The sequence below is a fragment of the Crocodylus porosus genome, unplaced genomic scaffold (assembly GCF_001723895.1).
Source record: "Crocodylus porosus isolate Cpor-Errol unplaced genomic scaffold, CroPor_comp1, whole genome shotgun sequence".
Lineage (NCBI taxonomy): Eukaryota > Metazoa > Chordata > Crocodylia > Crocodylidae > Crocodylus > Crocodylus porosus.
Window position 1 is genome coordinate 46,034,064 of NW_017728950.1, and position 22,945 is coordinate 46,057,008.

Here is a 22,945-nt window from a genome sequence, read left to right on the forward strand (position 1 = left end):
GGGCGCCCCGGCGGCTGCAGGGGCTTGAAAGGCTGCGGGCGGTCTCCGCTTCCCGCCCGCCTGCCCGGGGAAGCCTGGAGACTGGGCGCCCGGCCGCGGGCACAGCCGCAGCATGGCACGCCGGCCGGTGGGTCCCGGGGGCAGCACCAGGTGCTGGGCCCATGGTCAGCCTGGCATGGCTTGTCCAGCCCAGGGGCACGGGGGAAAGGAAATCTGTCCAGGCAGGCAGCTCCACTTGCCCTTTGCTCCCTTTGGGTGCTGGAGGGAGACGTGAGGTCCCGGGGGACCTGTCAGCGTGGGGTGTTGGGAAGGAGTCTACTTGTTTTTGATCCTTTCAAGAAGTGACTGGCGGAGCCAGATACAGCCCCTGGTCATAGAGGCATTAAAAAAAAAGGCTTTTATTTACACAAGCGGAGAGCAAAGAATCTTACTTCCTTATTGCTGATAGACCTGCCGTGCCTGGCTGGGATTTGGGGGGTGTGTATGTGACACCTTGTGGGCTGTCACAAGAAACAGGCATCTGAGCAAGTGAAAAGAGAAGATTTTTTTCATTCTTGTTCATCTTTAATGTCTGTGTAACCTAAAACTCGAAACACAGGGGAACATGATGTACGCAGTGCTGAACTTGGAGCCACTTCCAGTTCTACCAATGTGCTTATGTATCTGTATCTGTTTTCTAAACCAGCTGTACAAGGAAGTGATCATTTCATGTCTCTAATTTCTCTAAGTTTGAAAAAACAAGCAGAAAAAGCTGCTTTGTGGAATAATTTTCAGGCTGTGTCTACACACCTTTTAAAGAAAAAAAAAATCAAAAGCTTTCTGTGGATGCTTAGAAAAATGTTTTCTTTCTAGTTCATCATTAAGCAGGGAATCATGATGCTTGACATAAAAATATTCTTTTTCCATTCCCGGCCTGGAAAGAAGCTGTAATCTTAACAATTAAGGATTGTATAGAAAGGAATATTTGGTAACCAGATTATAACTTAAAATCATGGGTTTTAGTGGGTTTTAATTAACTTTTACAGCAGGTTTTAAAATGTCTGGGTAGCAGACAGATGATCACAGACAGTCAGTGTTCAAAGTAGCACCTAGAATCCAAGGACAAGTCATCAGCACAAAAAAGTCTTAATTCAGGTTAATCCTAGTGAAAAGTAGGCAGTTTTAGCATAAATTATCAGTTTGAGTAAACTGTGGTGGAATTTAGAATTTAACTCCACTTGAGAACTTGTATTATAATGACAACTGTCTTTTCTTCCTTAGGGGTTTAAATTTAATTCAATTCCCCTTTTTATTTAAAAAAGATGTTCTTTTAGGGTTTTAAACTAATCTAAAGATTGATTATTTAATTAATCTTTTCTTCCTTAGGGTTTTCAATTAATTCAGTTCCCCTTACTTTTCATTTTAAAAAGACAGTTCCTTAGGCAAGTAAAGCAGTTCAGTTTTGTGTTGCGTAGATTGTGCCAACTTGCTCACTAGATGATATCTTGCTCCATGCTAGCAGTTTTGTGTTGCATAAATTGCTTCTTGTCCTCTTGTAAGCTAAGATCAAGTGTATTGTCTTGTTTATGTATCAGTGAATGTTAGCAAAGTTTTCTTAGTATTATCACCATTTGGTTTACCGTATTAATCTGTTATGGTCTCTGCGAGAGGTAAGGATTTCTTAGGGTGATATCATTTATTGGACCAATTGCATAGTTAGGATAGAGTTAGGTAGTCTCAGAGTGCAAGATCACCTCCTTCAGGTCACCTGAAGAAGAATGCCTTCCATTCAAAACCTTCATTGATGAAGAAAGACTTGCATTTGAAAGCTTGCCTGATTCTATCTTAACTATGCAGTTGGTTCAGTAAAAAGATATATTATCCTAAGAAATCCTTGCCTTGCATAATTTCTGCATCCCCATGGCTACGATGTCGCTCTAACACAACCATGGTCTTTGTGGACATTTACTCTTAGAGTAATAAAATACTCCAAAATAATCTTCCTCAGTTTTTGGAAACAGTTCCCCACCTATGTTTTAACACCATTTCTGAATGCTTGTGTATATTGTGGGTCATCTTTGCTCAAATTATATTCTTTCTTTGTCTTTCTTTTACCAGGTTACCATTAAAAACATTGAACGAGAGCTTATCTGCCCAGCATGCAAGGAGTTATTTACTCACCCACTGATCCTCCCATGTCAGCACAGTATCTGTCACAAATGTGTGAAAGAAATTCTGTTCTTCACAGTTGAAGACTCTTTTACTGATGCGGGCTCCGAATCATCCAATCAGAGTAGCCCTCGGATTCGAATCCATTCTCCTAGTATGGATAGAATTGAAAGGGTTGCTAGATCGGGTACGTACTAGAACTTTGTGTAATCTCGTACTTTTACGTGTAAGACATGACTTGATCTGAATGGTGTCTGACTTAGTAAAAATGTCCTCTCTGTACTTTTTAAGTGTTATAAGTAATTAGCTTGGAGTGGTATGTGAAAGGTTGTGGTTACAGCTCAGAAAATTGACTGTGAGAATGTCTGCCTTTATTGTCAAAAAAAAAAAGGAGCTGCTCTAGTGAACATGTATGAAATAGCCTTTAAATAAGGTATCCTGCAAATAGCCATTTTCACTTCCTGACTCCCCCCCAGTATTAAATAAATCCAGTAACTCACTGGAAATGTCTACACATGCACTTTACTGCACATTAGACTATATGCACAGCAATTACTGTGCAGTAGATTAATTTAATGTACTGCTTGCTAGTACTGACAGATATGGGTACTAGAAAATGTCGCTCTCAACTAATATGCCAAAGTGCATGTGTCTAATGCTCTCCGTCAGCCTATGCGGCAGGGGGGTCACAATTGCTGCTTGGCTAAACCCTGAGCTCCAGGAGGTGGGAGGAGCTGTCTCCAGCTTCATGGGCATCTCCAAACCACACGGAGCTTGGGGCTACAGCTGATCCTGCACGTGTGAATCCTACTTGCCCTATTAAAAGCTGATGAGCATGGGGAAGCTCCCTTCTCCCTGCTCCCCTCCAGTCTCACCTCAGTTGAGATGCTGCTGAAGGGCTGTTCCAGGACCCATGATCTCCATTTCATAGATTTCACAGACATTAGGGCTGGAAGGGACTTTGTAAGATCATTGGGTCCAGCCCCCTGCCCAAAGGGGCAGGAAGTCAGCTAGGGTCAAAGGATCCCAGCAAGATAAGCATCCAAGTGTTTCTTAAAAGTGCCCACAGTAGATGTTTGCACCACCTCTGGTGGCAGTCTCTTCCAGGCTTTGGAGGCTCAGACAGTAAAGAAGTTTTTCCTTATGTCCAGCCTAAAACGGTCTTGGAGGAGTTTGTGACCGTTGGATCTTGTCATCCTTTGGGGTGCTCTGGTGAACAGGCGTTGTTCCCCCAGATCCTGATGCACACCCCTTATGTACTTATCGGCTGCCACCAAGGTACCCCTGAGCCTGTGCTTCTCCAGGCTGAAGAGTTCCATAGCTTGTAGCCTGTCTTCATAAGGCCTGTTCTCTTGCCCTCTGATCATATGCGTGGCTCTCCTCTGGACTCTTTCAAGCTTCTCCACGTCCTTCCTAAATTGTGGAGCCCAGAATTAGATGTAGTACTCCAGCTGTTGCATCACCAAGGCTGAATACAGTGGGAGGATGACTTCTTGGGTCTTGCTCAAGATGCATCAGTAGATACAAGCCAGAGTTTTGTTTGCTTTGCCAGCTGCGGTATCGCATTGGTGGCTTGTGTTCATCTTGTGGTCAGTCATGACCCCCAGGTCTCTTTCAGTCATGGTGCTGGCGAGTGTAGCATTGCCAAGCCTATAAGCGTGATGTGGGTTCCTCCTCCCCCCCCCACCCCAAGGTGGAGCATCTTGCATTTCTCCATAAACAATGCCATCAGGTTTTCATCTGCCCACCTTGCAAGCCTATCGAGGTCAGCCTGGATCACCAGCCTATCCTCGAGTGTGCAGTGGTGATGCATAGGGGGTGCACGGGGATGCACATGCACCCCTTGAGAGTACCAGTGTACCCTCTGACAGGCCATGCTTGCCGCTTATGGGCAGCGAGCATTGGCCAGGGAGAGGGAATGCCGTGGTGCTCCCAGAAGTGGCCACTTTGTGATCAGCCATGGGGTCCCCCCCCCAGTCGACAAGATTGTCTATGGGGGGGGAGAGGGGGCATGTGCCCCCTCTTACTAAAGTGGCACCAGTCACCCATGCAAGTGTGGATGCTCTTCCCCAAAGTTTGGTATCATCAGCGAACTTAGCCAGTCCACTTCTGACATCAGTGTCCAGATCGTTTATGAACACATTAAAGAGTACAGGTTTGAGAACGGAGCCTTGGGGGACACCACTAGTCACTGAGTGCTATGCTGATTCGGTTCCATCAACTACCACTCTCTGGGTCCAACCTCAGAGCCAGTTCCCCAGCCATCAGCCTGTGGATTAGCTGAGGCTGCAGTTGCCCAATTTTTCCAAAAGGACATCATGGGATGCCAGGTCAAAGGCTTTTTAAAAGTCCAAATATATGATATCAACCTCTTTCCTTTTGTCCAGGTGATATGTCACCTGGTCATAGAGGGAAATGATATTGGTCAGGCAAGACCTACCCACAACAAATCTGTGCTGGCTATCCCTTACAATGTTGCCTTCTGTTAGCCTGTCAAGAATGGTTTCTTTGATAATTTTTTCCAAACTCTTCCCAGGGATTGAGGTCAAGCTGATTGGCTTGTAGTTCCCAAGTCTTCTTTCCTCACTTTCTTGAAGATGGGTACCACCTTGGCCCTCTTCCAATCTTTGGGTACTTTCCCCGAGGGTCACGAGTTCTCAAATATCCTCAGCCAGTGGTTGTGTTATGATGTCTGCCAGTTCCTTTGGCATTCTTGGGTGCAGCCTATTCAGACCAGTTGATTTGTGGGGGGTCCAGCCTCTCAAGATGCTGCCTCAAAAGATCCACACCAATGGTGGGCATATAGTCATCCTCACCCTGGTCATCCTGCATCATGTTAGGCAGGGTGGTCCCTTTGGGCTGGTGAAAAACTGACGCAAAGTAATTAAGCAGATTGGCTTTTTTCTGGGTTAGTTGCCCCAACTGGTTTAGCAGGAGTCCAACATTGCCTTTGTTTTTCTTTCAACTCCCTACATATCTGAAGAAGGATTTTTTTATTGTTCTTGATCCGTGTAGCCAGTTGGAGTTCAGTTGCAGCCTTGGCTTTCCTGGTTCACTCCCTACAGGTGCGGACCAGTGCAGAATACTCCTCCTTACTGGTGTTTCGTGTCTTCCATCCTTTTATAGGTCTCTCTTTTTAGACGTAGAAGGTCCATGAGTTCTCTGTTGAGCCAAGGGGGTTGTTGAGCCTTTTTACCACCTTTCCTATGGGTTGGGATGGATTCCTTTTGTGCTTCTAGGATCACTTCCTTAAGGAGCAACCACTCATGAACTCCCCTCCCTGTGAAATCATGGCCTTTCAGGGCCTCAAGAACAAGCCTTCTGAACTTATGAAAGTCAGCCTTCCTAAAGTCAAGGCTATTGCATTGCTGGCTGACTTGCCAGCTTTGTGATGGTTAGTGAAACAGTGATCAACTTGTGTTCAGTGTCACCCAACTTCCCTTTGATTCTTAGGTCGCTAATTAGATCATCCCCTTTGGCCAGTACCAGGTCCAGCAGCACCTTACCTCTTGTCCAGCGCCCATAAACTTCATGAGACAGATAAAGCTCATCCATGCATGTAAGGAAGCTTTGAGACTGATCAGATTTGTCCGAATGCACTTCCCATGAGATATCCAGGTAGTTGAAGTCACCCATGACAGTTGTGCACTGAGAGTGTGCAGCCTCAGCCAATTCCCTGGTGAATTCTTGGTCAAGGTCTGGTTCCTGATTTGGAGATCTGTAGTAGACTCCTACCGTTGTATCCCATTCACGACATTCCCCTTGTATTCTAACCCAAAGGGTCTCCAGTCCTCCTTGGGTGCCAATCGCAGCTTGTAGGGACGTGCAGCTCAGCCTTTCTGGCTAAGAAAAGCTTCTTCCCCTGTGGAGTGAGGTAGAGGCCATCTCTTCCCAACAGATCATTTCCTCTCTCTCCAAAGAGCAAGCTCATCAACTCCTCCCCCTAGGGGATGCTACAGAGTGCATGGCTTGCTCGTATCTGTGCTTGTAAACAAAAACAACCCTTTGCAGAAATGCAGTGTGGAGCATGGTGGCATCTGAGCGCTGACAGCAGCAAGGCATTTGGAGGGTGGTAGGTGCATAGCGGAGTTACTGCTGCCCCTCTTTCCAAGTATGGCAGCAAGGCTTGCAAGCTGGGATTTGTCCTCTGCCTGCTAGCTGCAGAGCAGATCGGTACCAGAGGTAGATGCACCCCGACAGACCAAGGCGCTGCTCTGTTGCTGAACTCATGCCGGGCACATGTTATGTTCACCTTTACATTTTTTTTTTATAATTTTATTTTTGGAAATTACCTTTGTGTGACATTATCTGTGGGGGTTTTTTATGGCTTGCACTCTTGTTTGATGCTGAATATAATTTAATATATTATAGTCCAGGTATAGCAACCTGTTTGGCATGAGGCTTTATGTGTACTTATGTCCGTGTACATATGCCCACCACAGGCAATCTTCAAAGAATCCAGCTTTTAAACTTTGTCAAATTTCTACTGTGTGCGTGTATGAATGGAAATTTTTTAGAGGCTTATAATAGTTGACTTGGGTGACTTCTCAGAGGCATGGCTGACACCAAAGCATGTAGGCCCTAGAATTCTAATATTATAAAAGCCTTAGTCTGTCTGTTTGTCTCTGTCCATCCGTAATGCTTTAGTCGCACTGATTGGCTGTCTCTGCAGCTGGTCACAGTGCTCTAAGAGTGTTTGGGCTGCAGGTGGTGGTGGCACTGCCAGGACAGCAGGGACAGAAGGGGTGGAGGAGTCGGAGGTGGTGGCGTGAGGGCAGTGGGAAACAGGGTTGGACCCATGGCAGCGGTGCGAGGCAGGAGGGGGAGGGGGAGAAATGAGTGTGTGCCCACTGTGGCGTGGGGGAAGAGTGGGCCTGGATGCTGCCGTGACAGTGGGGACAAAGGGGAGGCAGCAGGGGGGTGAGGCCAGCTCTCCTGGGACAGAGTGAGGGATGAGGCCAGCAGCACTGGCCTTACCCCCCACCCCCTGCTCCTTAGATGCAGCAGTGGCATGGGGCGTTGAGTGGTGGTGCTCCGTCCACACCCTTCCCCACTCCCCCACAATCATTCATGAGGAGGGGAGGGGAGGCAGACGGATGTGGCGCGGTGGATGGCATGGTATGGGGGAATGGCTGGGGGGGGCAGGTCTACCTCAGCCATGAAGGTAGGTGGGGAGGGAAAGTGTGGCCTCCCCCCCACCCCATCATTCTTGATGGGCAATTGGCTAGTTTCTCAAATAAGAGGCTTATGAAATTTTTTTAACACGAGCAGTATTTCTGTAACATTGTTCTTGGAAATGGCTAAATTGTTGTAGTTGAAGTTGCTTTCTTCATCCCCAAGCTAAATCATCGGATAGACATCCAACCAGAGAAAGCTTCAGGTGAAATGCTTAAAGTTTGCCAAAATTACAAGCACCTGAAAACAAGATCTGTAATGACAAGTTCTGGGCAATTACAAATGTTGCTGTGTGGGTTACTTGTGATATAGAAATATATGGTTCCATTCCTGTGTGTGGGGTATGAGGTGTGGTCTCAGAAAACAGAAGCTACTTGTCTGAATGTAAATGGTGCTAGAAACAGTTTGGTTGCCCCTCTTGGCTGAATGTTCTGTGTATTCCCCTAGCTAATGTGTTTTTGTAGAATAGAGTGGGTTTTACAATAGAATCTGACTGGGGGAAGGGACATATACCCATTCCTTCATAAGAAGGGAGATTTGTTAGCTAAAATTCTGCTTTATGGAGCTATTATCTATACTACTTACTTTGTTCAAATGTAGCTTTGTTATAATAATGCAAAAAAATCTGGTGGTGTTTATACTACAAAAATTGTATTCGTGAAGCACTGAACTATTCTCAAATGAAATGAAATGGGCCTTTGTCTTTGTTTTTTTCCCTCTTTGTGTTACAACTGTGTAGTGTATTAGGAAACTAAACAATTTTTTATTTCAGTCTTACAGTACTTTACTGCAGTGGGGAAGAAAAGAGTTGTTGCTTTCTTATGTGAACCATTAAAAACAATTGGTGAATCTACACTTCTGTTATTTCTAAAAACAGCTTTCTATTCATTGTCCACAGCCTCACAGCGGAGGTCTTTTGGGTGGAGAGGTAGAACTATTTCACTCTTTGTATTTCTGTAGATAGTATAGCATTTAGATATTAAGTAAAATATCATTGATTGGCATATAGTTTAAATATCAGTGGTCAAGTCTGCAAAACAGTTTAGCAAGTGGACAAAGATATGGAAGACTTCTATTTGGAAGACATTTTATTCTGTTCTGCAATTAGCCTGAAGGTCAACTGGACTCAAACACACACATTTATGTGGGTTACACAATTTCTGTAGATGTACTGTCTAATGTGCATTCCTTTTTAAGGGAACAATTTCTCATCTGCTACATAACCAAGCTTCAGTACAACTGAATATAGTTTTAATTTCAGTAAGATGTAAAGAGATAGCTAGTCTGAAGTCAGGCAGAAGGCAGGGCAGAGATGCACCTTACTGACTTATTTGACCCATCTTTTCCCCTTTCGGGAGTGCCCCCTTCCTCCTATCTTTTGTTCCCCTCTATATAGAACCCCTGCTTTCTGCAAGTCCATTGATAGCATCTTAGGAAGTGGTAGGCTACAAAAGTTTATGCCTCTCTCAACCTGTAAGTCTTTAAGATGCCATTCTGTCCAGTACAATTTAAGTGATGATCTTTAGGTACCATAGTCATTGTTTTCTAGCTTAAAGAGAAAGAAGTATCCTTAAAGTTTGTATTGCATTATAGAAAGAGAATGAATAACTCTTGAAAGAAAGAAAGGCTGAAGAGGAAGTCGCTGGCCTGACTGAGTAGTTCTGGCATCCAGAAACTGCATTTTGGTGTAAGAATGTAGGAGCAGAGATAGCAATTTCAAAAACAGTGGTGAAATTATATATAAATATAGTAGATTTGGTTCTAGCTTTTTTGAATATTCAAATATTCAGTTGACTTTTCCTGTCATTTTTTAAAATGTTAGACTGGGATTCATGCTGAAAATTAACAGTATAATAGCACCTCTTCTTGAGATGTCAGCACTAATCACTGTTGTACTGATTCATTCAGCTGAGAACTACTATTTTCTGGGAGGAAAACATCACTTCTACAGCTGTTGAAGGACACTTGGTTTTCCCTTTAAGTGATGATCTTAAGTTGCTCTTTCTAACAGCATACTGTTTTAGAGCAGAGGTTCAGAGATTCAGTGTTTCCTCATTAAGTTCTTCTTTAGTTTCTGGATGCACTCAAAATCAGAACAAAAGTTAATTGGATTTATTTTATGATATTCAGAGAGCTTAATTAATCACAGCCAACTTGAAGGGTAGTTGATTTAAAAATAGTTTTACAGTTTCAGGTATTAAACCTGCTCCAGAATATGTCTGCTAACTCTTGTGCATTTGCAGTTGCTCTAGTAGAGTGATTCTCAGCTGGGGTGCCTCAAGGTCCTGGGGTGCCATGCAGTGCTAGCACTGTTAGGCATGCAAATAAGATTCATAAGATAAACCCAGCAATCTTGAATAGGAATCCATGTTATTAAAAACATCCTGACCTTTTGTGAGTTTTCTGAGATCTTTGAAATAGAAGAATCACCCCATTATTTTTCTGTAGTCACAAAACAAGTGAAAACTAAGAGCTGGCATTTTATGAGAGATGCCTTGAGTCTTTTGAGGGCTGCCTCCAGTCTATAATGGTTGAGAACAATTATAGCTTGTCACTTGGCTGTGTGATAGACCCAAAGTGAGGAAACTGACTGTTCAGGCGAAACATGGAAGGTCCTTCTTATGTAAACCTCCCAACTGACAAAAATAAAGACATTTCAGGGTTATTCTTGCAGGTCACAGTCCATCTTTTTGAAAAGATATTTAACTTGGGAAACAGCTTCTTTCTGTTAGGAATGAAGCTGTTTCTAGCTATCATATTTTCAAGCAACACTTAAGATTAATATAAACAAAAGATTTTAAAGTCAGACAAGACGATAAATTTTAAGCATGTAATTTACTGATTTGTTCTTCAGTTTAGGACTCTTCATGGTTCTTCATGACCTCACTAGCTTTTGAAGATGCTGTAAATGTGAACTCTTTAAAAAAAATCATGGCAGAGTCCAGTTGACCTTTAAGATATTCTTTTCTAAACCCCCTCACAAATTGTATTTGTATTTTCCATGACCACAGAATGCTGGTGATATCTGATTTTACATGTTTGTTTTTCCAAGTGATTTGTGTTTAAGATGTGGTATCCCTTTTCTGATTTAACTGCCAGAGATGGTGCTGTTCTCTAATTTAAATATAGGATGCTGTCATGGAGGATATATATTTTTAAAGGTTAGTTTAGACTTGTCAGTTGTTGAAGGCCCCCACCTGCACATGCACTGTCTCTAGCAGGAGAACCATATCTTCATAACTTAACAGTGTAGGAGAATCTATAGGGCTAGAGAAGGAAGTTACACACAAGCCAGTTTAAGTGATCAAAAACTGGTTTAAGCCTATAACAGAACAGAAGTTCAGTGCACATAACCCAGTTTCAAAGTGACTGAACCTGGTTTAAGATGAATCTGGTTGAATGTAGTATCAGACTTAACTGATTTCGGCTAAACCAGTTTATACAACTTCTGTCCCAGACCCCTTCCTGGTTTAAGTTAAATCAGAGTCCCTCAGCTGGGATCTGGGGCCAGGGAGCATGTTAAACTCACTTTCCCCAAAGTACAGAGCTGCCCTGCCCTGCTGGCTTACTTAGTGCTGGCTGTGACTGGACTACAAATTCCAGAAGCACCTGGAAGGGGAAGTGATGAGTAATCTTGCAGAGTCCTACTGTTGTGATTTTGTCCTGCAAATCTCAGAGACCTCAGGGGCAGCAGGAAGAGGAAGTGAACACACAGCCCAGGCTGGCTTCTTGCCAGCAAGCCATGCTCTAGCACCCCCTGGTTTCTGGCCTGAGCCACTGCAGGCATATGGCTGCATTTCCTGAATCAAAAGCGAGTATCTGTTCATTTGCTTATTGGTTCAATTTTTGCATCTTAGACTAATCTGCAAATACTGAATCAATTCAGCCTCAGGCTTTTTGACTGTCTGCACTTAGCCCAGAAGTTTACATAACTTATGATACCAGCAGTAGGAAGCCCTCTACTTGATAGTGAGTGTAAATATCCAGAAAAAAATGAAGCTAGAAGTTTAATATTGTTATAGTTTTTGAAATTTCCTGGGACAGCTGTATGTAGAGTTTTTTGGTAGAAGGCAATGTAAAACATAAAAAGATACCTTGTGTTCTTAGATCAATAAATTGATTAGAATCTTACCTTTACCAACTTGTATTTTTAATAAAAATGGGAATTACCAAGCTAATTTACTGTTCAGATACATGAAGAATTGGCCTAAGTTTTTAAGTTAACTACCAGTAGCATGTGCTGACATAGTTAACATATGAATTTCTTGTCTCCATATGAATTTACGGACCTTGTATTCTTTGAAGTAGTTCTTAGTCTAAGAAAAACAAATTATTAGCGTTGAATCAGTGAAAAGGGATGGAATATCTTAAGATCTCTTGGATTTCCTGGCCACTGAATATGTTGGTATAGGTATGGTGTCACCAGTATATGTATAAAGCATGGCTTCGTTATCACAATCTTGTCTTGTTTCATGTGTGACAAAGAAAATGGCTGACTCGTATCTGGGGTTAAACAAATTCCTTTCCCACATTTGTGTCAACTTAGTCCAGACTTCAAAAGCATGCTACTGGATAAGAGTTTGAGATTTGTATTGTTTTAAACTTGACCACTGCACCATGTTTTTTTCACCTGCTATTTTACATTTTTGGTATTGCTCCTTAAAGCATTGTATTAACCACTTGTGCTGTAGCTATACAAACCAGTGCTTGGTTTTCCATTATTTCTTTGCTTTTTATGTAAGCATCTTTTGGTGGCTGTTCTTCACTGCATGGTATTGCATGTCAAATTATCTTCAACCCAGGTCTTTCAGGCTTGTTTCAAAGTCTATGTAGAAAGTGTATTTATATTTGTGTATGCATGTCCTGGGAGCATACATCTTTATATAAGGCTTTTAAACTGTTACTGTTTTATCCATTGCATGTGTGTGTTACTCTACATATGCCAAGTTACAGATATTGCAGGGCATGCAGTTTGGGTTATTAAATTCACATCAAGTAAGTACCAAGAAACTTTGTATTTCTTTTTAAGTACCAAGAAACTTTGTATTCCTTTTTAGCCAGAGATCTAAACAGTACCTGAACTACAGTAACTGGTTTAATTTCACTTTTTCCCCTCCCATCCAAGTAGCCTTATTTCCATATGTTGTCTAGGCAGAGATAAATATGTGATTTAGTGAACTGGAGAGGCACCATCTGCTTGTGTACATTTGCTCACTCCACAGTTGGACTTTTTATTCCCTGTCTTGCATATGCAGCTATAACATGGTGCATATTTTAGGAGAATCATTCTTCACAACAATGAGAAGACTTTGTAAAGGAATTCATTTATTCTGGGGGACCTTTTTTCATTAGAGCAATGCAGAATGCCATGAAGTCTGAGATGAGAAGGAGCTGTTAGTGGCACCTTGAGATTTTTTTTTTAAATTTATTTAATGAAGTCTTCACCAAGGAACTCTTCAAATTATGTGAGGCTTTATGTCTGCTTTATCACAGAGGTTGATAAAGGGTTGATGTATTGGTTAAAAAGAAGTGTGTGTAATTAGTTGACGTTTAACTGTCTATCTAATCTATCCATCCTTCTTGAAAAATTAGCTTAACATTCCCTTTAGGTCCTGCAGTCTCATTTTTTTTCCCCAGTACAGACTAGGGTGTACAATATATTAACCCTGCTAAAAACCAAACGTTGGGGTTTTCTTTGGTATCATGTTTGGTGGTCTTCTTTTTTATAGAGTATTTAGTTCCGACAGGCTTGTTTAAAAACAAGCCTGTCTAAACTGTTCAATTAAAAACATTCAGCTCAGTCTGTCCCTACTGGGATTGAATGATTTGGCTGGAAGCTCCCAGTGTTTTAAGAGTCTACCTGTCTTGTCTTGTATTTGTGGGTTCCTTCCAAACCATGTTTTTAAAAATTAAGTACATTTGGATTTTGGGGAACAATACTGTTTATTGTCACTCTGGGATTAAACAACCTTCATTTTGTGTATTTTATCAACACCCCCCCGATCTTTATTTGAACAGCCATCGATCCAGACAGATTATAGAAAGTTTGTATGTATGTATAAGGCAATCGGGACTCGTAGTAGAGATGATATCTTTTATTAGACCAACAAGATTTTTGCAAAAAAATGTCTTTAATTGCAAGCTTTTGGGCACACACCCTTCATCAGGCATTGGAGAAAATATTGTAGAAGTTCTCCTGGGTAGAAATGAAAGTTTATATTTCATAGGATTTCACAGAGGAGTCAATAGATGGAAAACTCCTCTGGGCAGTCAGCTGATAGCTATGTGGTTGTATGGTATTTAAAGATGGTTCCACCTGTGACAGATCCAAAACTAGATTACTGCGGTAAATCTTTGAATGTTAATGGTAGAAACTCAGTTTTTGATACTTTTAGAATTGAGTTTGGAAAAACTTCCATGGTGTAGAGTAAGTATTTTGATCATACTTCTAAGTATGTTTGTCTAAAAATGCCTTTCCACCAGAACTATAAATGACAAATACAGGGAGTTTTTTCTGCCTTGCACAGTACTGCAGAAACTAATTGCTCCATTGTATAGGTATTGTCTTTCACACTGCCTGGACTATATAGTGCTTGTTTCTGAAGAAAAGCAGCCTCTCAGCCATACTATACTATTTTGTACTGTTACCAGAAACACAACTTCAGTGCTGCACATTTGGTATTGAATTAGTAAAATTTTGTTACCTCAATTTCATTTGGAATTCAGTTGTAACTTGCTCTGTCTTCTGTATACAAATGAGGCAATTCTTTGAAAAGGCAATCTGTTCTTTTTGGCTTGGCTGAATATATCAGAATTAGTATTGTACCACTTTTGAGAGGTGCGCTGAAATGGTTCGGAATTGGCTTACAGATCCCTGTCTTTTATGATCTCTCCCTGCTTCTGCCCTGTTTTCCCACTTTTTTGTAACTAAGACTTGCTGTCTATACAGGCTGGAAACGCAATTCATTGACTCCTAGAACCACCATCTTTCCTTGTCCTGGCTGTCGGCATGATATAGATCTGGGAGAACGTGGCATCAATGGCTTATTCCGAAACTTCACATTGGAAACTATAGTGGAAAGATACAGGCAGGCAGCCAGGGCAGCCACAGCTATTATGTGTGATCTCTGCAAACCTCCACCTCAAGAATCCACAAAGAGTTGCATGGACTGCAGTGCAAGCTATTGCAATGAATGCTTCAAAATACATCATCCTTGGGGAACTGTAAAAGCCCAGCATGAATATGTTGGACCAACTACTAACTTCAGGCCTAAGGTAAGTGGTGTTTTAAGCTAACGTACCATACGGACGAATCCTGCAGATATGTTACTTACCATGTGCATCTCTTGCCCCACTCTACTATACTACAGAATATATCTGACCCAGCGCTTTTTTTATGACTGATAACCATTTCATTTGAACTTCTAGACTTTATTACTAACATGTACTGAAGAAATCATCAGCCACATATTAAAGATGTTAATGTGGTGGGTGTTGACAAGTGTAGGAGCACACACAGGAATGGTTAGATGTGTGTGTAGCTTGTCCTTAGAATGGTCTTAATTCCTGATTTCAGTGGCTTTCTTGTAAGTAGCAGAATAATCAGAGTTCTGCAATGAAATTTCCTTTTGGATTTCTTTTGATATCCAAATAAGCTCAGGGATAGAGGTGCACCGATACATTGGTCCATTATCAGATCAGCACCAATATAAAGAAAATGGATTTTATTGGAAATCAGCCTGATGTGGCTGATAATTTGGCTGATAAATGCCTCTGCATGCGTTCAGCCACAGTGCAGCACTTAGCCAGGAGCATAGTCTGGCAGCTTGGAGAGCTCCATCCAGCTGGTAAGTGTGTTGTGGTTGAAGAGGAGTGGGGAGGGAAGGGACATGGGGGACAGATCAAGGCCCCTGTGGTGAGGGATGGAGTGGGGCTGGGGCTGAGGCTGGTGCAGGTGCTGCCCAGCTGGGGCAGGGCAGCATGCTGGATGGAGCTATGGCTTGGCTGGGGGAAGGGTGCAGCTCCCACCACTGTGTGCACCCTGGGAGGGCACAGGGGGCATGTGCCCCCAGATCTGCGCAGGGCGGGATAGGTTGCAGCTGTGGGCTGGCATTGGGGCTGCTCTGGGCTCTTCTCAGCGTGTGGGAGGGAAGGGGGGTTGGGCCAGGGCTGTGCTCGGGGCATGTGGTGACACTGGGAGGGGGGGCTATGGCAAATTTTGGGGAGGCTGCAGCCCGCCTCTGTAGTCCCCTCCTGGCACTGCCGCTGCCCACCCCGAGTGCAGCTTGGCCCAGTCCCCTCTGGGAAGAGCCCTGTACAGCTCTGGCCCTAGCCTGCACCTACAGTCTGCCCTGCCTCACGCAGATCCAGGGATTCCCCACCCCACCATGCCCTCTCAGGGTGTGTGCAGTGGTGGGAGCCACACCCCCCGGATGAGCTGTGGCTCCATCCCGCCCCTGCCCCTGCCCCAGCCCCACTCCTCCCACACTGCGGGAGCCTTGATCTGCACTCCCCACACCCCTGCCCTTGCCCTCCCACTCCCCTTCCACCACAACAGACTTACATGCTACATATAGCTCTTCAAGCTGCAGGCCTGCATGTCAGAAATTGGATCAGTATCGGCTGATATGCCTCCTTAAAAATCAGCTATTGGTATCGGCCCCAAAATCTCTATTGGTGCACCTCTACTCAGGGATATGGGATTTCTTCCCTTCCCCTTTTGGCAAGCTTAGGACTGATGAAGTTGAGTTTTATGCTTTTTTTTTCCCCACAGTCATAATTCTTGTGTAGCTATTGTAGAAGAATGGAGCTTTCATAAGAAGTTCTGGACTTCATGCTGTTGGTTGCTGCTGCTTCATGCTTCACCAGGGAATAGTAGCAAAGGGAAAGGCACAATGGTTTACTCAGTGTATAAATAGCACATGGTAATTCCATGATGAATGTAACTGGTATAAATGGCTATATTTAAAGATTGCTTAGACCTATGTGAATTCAAAATTTTTGCATCCATGGAACTCTACTCTTAGTATGCCATTGTCTCTTGGATACTACTGTAAAGTAATACTTTGCTTTTAAGACCAGTTTTGCCTTGCATTGAGTTCTGTATAGACCAAATTACATGTTTTAATTGAGTAAAATGTTCGCACTGCACGGAGCTGACTTTTAAAGAACTAAACTGTTCACTGGTTCTGGAAATACTTAACCACATACTTTTAAACAGGTAGATTTGCTCATATGTGAAGCTTTTTACTAACAGTGTAGCATTTTCTGATAGCAGTTGTTCTTACATGTACATTTAAACTTAAACATAACTGTAAGATTAAAATCTAGTCATGCTATTTATGGAGAGTGCGAGGTTCTAGAAAATCAAAGCTTACCACGTGGGGCTGCTTTTTAGTTCGTACAAATTTTTAGTCTAACTTGATAAAATTGTTAAGTTCTGTAAGACAGTACCTTTATCCAGATTGTTGTAGTTACTTTTACTTTGTAGGTTTTCTAATCTTTCTCCTGTAAGCAAGTAAACTGAAGGTAAGTTCAGATAGATGTGATTTAATCCTGTTTAGTATTGAAGTATTAAATTTATATGAAGATTGTATTAAATTACTCTTCTCTAAGCTTAATTTTCATTCATGGTATTCATGCAGCCAGGCAAAATAGAACCATACAATATTAACTTTAGTTGCATAGCTTTGTAAAACTGGTATCTGGTTTTCACTTTTCTAGCCATACCTTATTTAATTTTGTATGTATTGTGAAGATGGGCACACTGAATGTATAGGCTCCAACTCATTCAAAGCAAGAGGATCTAGGGAGGCACAGGAGCTTAATTTTCCTGGACTTGGTAGACTGATTTATATAATGAACAGATCATAGTTAAATTCCTCTTTTTAATACAAAGTATTGCATCAAGTCATTGTCATTTAATTATTTCATTTACTAGCATTTTAACTGCATAAAAATAACATGTAAACATCTATGCTTTTTTTGCGGGGGGGGTGGGCCTACTTTATCAGACATACTGGCTTATGGCTACATGTTTTTAAGGTCACTAGAAACCTTTAAATTATTTTTAGGGTTAGACTTAAAATTTAGAAATATGTCATTTATTAAGATTTTTAAGATGTAGTACCTATAGGAAATTCATCTTGTAGGCAGATAAAGGAGGAGAGAATTCTGGTTCTCTTGATGCTAATATGGACATGGTTTATTAATAGATTGACATTTTGCAATGTCCATCTGTGGCTTGAGTGTTTCAGTTTATACACTTTCCTATGAAGACAAAATGAGGAATAGTAAACTATAATGAAGCCTGTATGTTGGCCCCTTAAGGGATATGCTGTGACTACTGCACAAGATTAGATTAGAGTTTTGATCACATGCCTTTTTGTTAGGAGATGATTTGAATGCATGGAGTGTTGTTATTCTCGTAAACAATGTTCCCAGTCACTCATTTGATTAATTTAAAACCAGACTGAATAATGCTGAGCAATGTGTGTGGTAGGGATGGGAGAGACACGTACTGTATTATTGTTCCTTGAATTATGACATAGAAGAACAAGATAATCTGGTAGGTCTTCTCCATCTCTTGTTTTTTGCGAGCTATAACTTTCATTTACCAAATGTAAAATAACATGACACAGTTATATTTTAAGCTGTATTACAATAGTTAAACAGTTCTGTGAGAAAACAACTTATTCTTGCAACTTGCACACCTGAGTGGGCAAAAAGTGGCAAAGCAGCCTCAGTGTTAAGTGCTAAGTAATGTACATAGACACTGCTTGGCTCTGAACTAGCTGTTACGACTTGGGAAAGGTGACCTTGGAGTTGTTATATAGTTCTCTAAAAACATTGGCTCAGTATGCAATGGTGGCCAACAAAGCCTGGTAAAATGTTGGGCATCCAACAATCCAGTAAAGTGGTGAGCATCATTAAGAAGACAATTAAAAACTAAACAGAAAAATCATCACTTTACTATGTAAATCCATGGTACGTGCACATCTTGAATGCTGTGTGCATTTCTTCACATCCAAAAAAGAAGAATGCAGTAGAACTAAAAATGTACAGAGAGGGCCAACAAAAATGATCAGGAATATGGAGAGGCTGCTGTATCAGGAGAGACTAGGAGGGGTAGGACTTCTTGTTTGGAATGAAAAAGGCTGATCAGGGACAAGATAAAGGTCTGTAAAATCATGACAGGTGTGGATTAAGTGAATCGGAAACTTTCAATCTCTAAGTCCCAGAATACAAGAATACAAGAATGAGAGGATACCCACTGAAATTATCAGGAGGCAGGTTTAAAACAAACAAGAGATTGAATTCCACTGCATATTTGAGCCATTGTTTTTAGAGAGCTACATATAACAGCTCCAAGGTAATTTTTCCTGTTGCTCAGAGGCACTTGGGGATTGGGAGGGTTCCCAGTCAGCCTGCTGTCACTCTTGGTGTTCAGGCTGCTTTGGTCAGTGTGGTTTCAGAGGCAGTTGCCTGCAACCAACTTCCTAGAGCTTGCGTGGCACGAAAAAAGAACAGCTTGAATTTGTGTCAGTGGTGAAAGCTCAGATAAGTTTATTATCTTTTAGGATAGTACACTAGCAGGTTTGTATAGCAATCTGCCCGGCTCAGCAAAACTGCCCACACAATGGTAAGTGATGCATTACGTGCACAGATGCCCCTTAAGTCACTACGAAAGGGCGAGTCTCACATCCCTGTATTTATAGCCTAGATGCCCTCACTCCATGCCAGTTCTTATCTCTGGCTCTTTTCGCTTTTCTTTTGGTCTAGTCCAGACACTTGCAGCTTATTCCTTGCCAACTGCAGCTCCCACCTCCCAAATTTAGACATTTAGAGCTCACTTCTTTCTGAGTTTGGGCTTTTCTAGCGTGCTCCCTACTGAATTTGAGTATCTTTAACTTACCCCTGCTGAGTGCAGCTTGCCCTCTGTTATCTCTGCCTCCCTAGTGAGTTCTAACTTTTTACACCCCAGCTTATTCAGTTATAGTTTCTTATGTTTTTGCTCACTGCATCTTTTATCAAGTCATCCAGCAGTCAGTAAAGCCTTTTACTCCCAACGTCTTTTGCAGTGTCTTAGCATTACTGGAGCCTAACATAACTGAAACTCCTACATTTCCCAAGTCATAACAGCTAACTCATTGCCCAGTGTTGCATATATGCATAGTTAATTTGCAGATATTTTCATCACAGGAGGTTGTAGAGGCAGATAGTATAACCATGTATTAGACATATTCATGGAGGACAGCTCTATTAATAGCTACCAAAGAAAACAGACAGGGATATCCTCTGATATCCCCAAACCAATAATGACTGACAACAGGGAGGGTATGACCAGGTATTGATTACACGAAAAATTTTCCCTCTAAAGCACTGGTGCTCAAACTTTCAGTCCTGTGGGTCAGATGAGTGGTGCAGAGATGGTTTGCAGGCCAGATCCCTCTTGGGGTTGGCACACCTGAATCTGGCCCTGCGCCATCTTGGGCTGCCCCTTTCTCTCTAGTATAGCACACTAGGCTCCCTATCTCTGGAAATTTGGCCACAGGAGAGCAGCAATTAATGTTGCCACTATTCCCCTGCTGCCAAATTGTTAGACCTGCAGAAATTACATGCCTTCACTGGCTGAGGACTGAGCACGCCTGCTGTAAAGCATCTACTGCTTCTGCTGTCAGAGACAGGAGACTCAGGTAGACAGACCATTGGTCTAACCCAGTATGGCACTTTTCTTTTTTTTAAACCCTAACATAACAAGTTTAATCAATGTGTAGTGCAACCAGAGTAGATATTACATTACAGTTTCATGTTTACCTAACACAATAGAATTTTTCCTTTTCTTTTTTGTTTTTTCCAGCTATGGTTATGTTTAAACTGATGTTTACAATGTCTGGCTGTATTTATTCTGTGACGTGTTACAAATTGGCATTTTGCTTCTAAAATTGGCATCTTTCCTACATTACACTGTATTCTGCTTTTGGAAACCTCTAAGCTATTTTAGGGAATTAGGTGAGGCACTGGTAAATAAGACTGGAGTCAGTAGTCCCAGGAGTGTTGTTTAAGTGTAATAGGACTATTTCTGTCCTTGGCATGGATGACATATGTTAAACAGTTCTATTACACTAAAGCAGTGATATTCAATCTTTTTGCCTGGTGGGCTGGATCCAGCCAGTGGTCTGAATCTGGCACCCGGGGCTGGCATGGCAGAGCTCCACCCAGACACATGGAGGAGGGTGGGGGTAGTTGTGTGGAGGAAGGGGGTTAGGGACATGGCTGGGGGGAGAGGACATGGCCAGGCTCCAATCTGGCCCTGTGCAGGTTGTTAACATTTCATTCTTCTGAAACACCTGTATTTTAATTGCTCTTTGCAGATTTTGATGTGCCCAGAACATGAAATGGAGAGGGTGAACATGTATTGTGAAATCTGCAGACGGCCTGTTTGTCATCTTTGTAAACTGGGTGGGTCTCATGCAAACCATAAAGTAACAACCATGAGCAGTGCCTACAAAACTCTCAAGGTGAGACTGTTAACCCTTCGCTTTGCCTGAGGAAAGGAAAAATTCATGACATCTGTGTGTATAAATTGGTGATTTTCAATAAAGGTGCTGTCAGTTGGGGTGCTTCACAATATTAGCATTGTTAGGTATTAAACACCTACATGTGATTCATAAGATAAGAGTTTTCACATAGGAATCCGTAGCACCAAAAACTTTCTGACCTGTTGTGGTCTTTTTGACTTCTTTGCCACAGGAAAATTCCTCTGTTACTTTTTTGTAGTCAAGAAAGCTAAGAGCTGGTATTTTCCCAGGGGTGATTTGAGTTTAACATGAGGTGGTCTTGAGCTGAAAAAGATTGAGAACCACTGGTTGTAAGGTGTTGTGTTCTTGGAATGGGCTCACTTGCAGAAAATCAGACCATATAATTGGAAGATATTTTTGTAAAGGCTGTCGCAAAGTGGCACATCTGGTAATTGGTTCACTCATGTTTACCTAAAATTATACACCACGTGTTCTGAAAGATTTTAAAATTTCATAGAATGAACTCATCTTAGAATCATAGAGAAATGGACTAGATAGCCAACTCTAGTCCCTTCCCCTACCTATCCCTCTGCTTAAGGCAGGATCATCCCTGTCTAAAACTTGTCAGACAAATATTTGTCTCATCTGTATTCTGATGATGGAAGTTGTACACCCTCTCAAAGCTATCTGTTCCAGTACTTAATCACCCTTCGAGTTGGAAAGTTTGTCCTAATACTTACCACAATCATCTTTGTTGCAGTTTCAGACCATTCTTTGGATGCGGAACAGTTGGTCACCAAATCATTATCTTTATAACAACCCTTTTTGTATCCGAAAACTTATCAACTCTCCTCTCCCCATTGCTTCTCTTCTCTAGACCAAATAATCCGAATTCTTCCAATCTTTCCTTATGTTTTTTTAGTTCTCTAATTATTTGTATACAGCACTCCTGTTCAATTAATCCAAATATGCTATTAGCTTTTTTCCTCCTTTTTTCTTTTTTTAAGGTAATGTTACACTGTCTTGTTCAGTTTGGTCCCTTTTATTTTTGTACAGTGCACACAGCTTGGCAAGTCCTATTTTATACTTGTGCATTTAATTTTTCTGCCCTGAACACTAGATTGTCATTATTACATTGCATTTCATTTGCTTTTTGTTTCAGATAATTTTTAAGTCTTAATACCGTCCACCAAATGTTTGTTACCTGACCCACCTTGGTGTCCTTGGAAATTTATTAAATATAACTTAAATTCCATTTTCCCAAGTTAGTAATAAAGATATTGAATAGTACTGAACCCAGACCTTACTTTGTGGGACCATCTTCCCTCATGCCTTATCTAGTAGGACATCAAGTCATTCCATGACTACTGTTTGAATACAATTATCCAACCAGTCTGTTTTATAGTAGTTTCTAGACCAGTACTTGGCCCTTTTTCAGTCTTCCAGGACCTCTTCCAGTACCATGAATCTTCAAATATCTTTGCCAATGGTCCCACAAAGCCTCCAGCCAACTCTCTCAGCACTCATGGGTGTAGTCCATCTGGTCCTGATAATTTAGAGTAGCTTAATGTCTTCAAGTGCTCCCTCACCAGTTCAAAACTGACCATTGGTTGCCCCATGCCTTTGCCCCATGCTCCTGCCTTGGGAGCCACGTGACACCATCTTCCTGCCACTGCCAGACTGCGTTGTGTCCCCTCCCTGCCTGATGGCAGGCACATGGTGTTGCACGACTCCTAAGGCAGTGGCAGCAGGGCAAAGAGCCCTCAGCCCGCAGTGGGCAGCCCATCTCCACCCTGCACACAAATCTGGGGGGCATGCATCTCCCCTGCCTCCCCCGGGGTGTGCACGGGAGCGAGAGCCCCCCTGCACCCCAGATGAGCTGCCCCTGGGCCCCATTTGCCCCTGCCCCACTCCCTCCCTTGCGGTGGGGGCCTTGACCACTACCTTCCCAATGCCCCTTCTCTCTTCCCCTACTCCTTCCCCTCCACAGACTTACCTGCTGGGAGGTGCATGTATGCATGTACTCAGCTCCCTCAAATAACATTTTCTTCCTCTGCCTATGGCTAGATCTGGCCTTGCTGTCTGATTCTCTTCATTAGGTG

The 22,945-nt window shown here is 42.4% G+C and overlaps 1 protein-coding gene across 1 annotated transcript in view; it reads left to right on the forward strand.

Moving 5' to 3' along the window:
• TRIM36 (tripartite motif containing 36) overlaps positions 1-22,945 on the forward strand; it is a 51,483-nt gene that overhangs the window by 16,486 nt on the left and 12,052 nt on the right. The window contains exons 2-4 of the mRNA XM_019555323.1: positions 2,098-2,335; positions 14,273-14,598; positions 20,697-20,843. Coding sequence (XP_019410868.1) covers positions 2,098-2,335; positions 14,273-14,598; positions 20,697-20,843 — 711 coding nt within the window. The remainder of the gene's footprint in view (positions 1-2,097; positions 2,336-14,272; positions 14,599-20,696; positions 20,844-22,945) is intronic.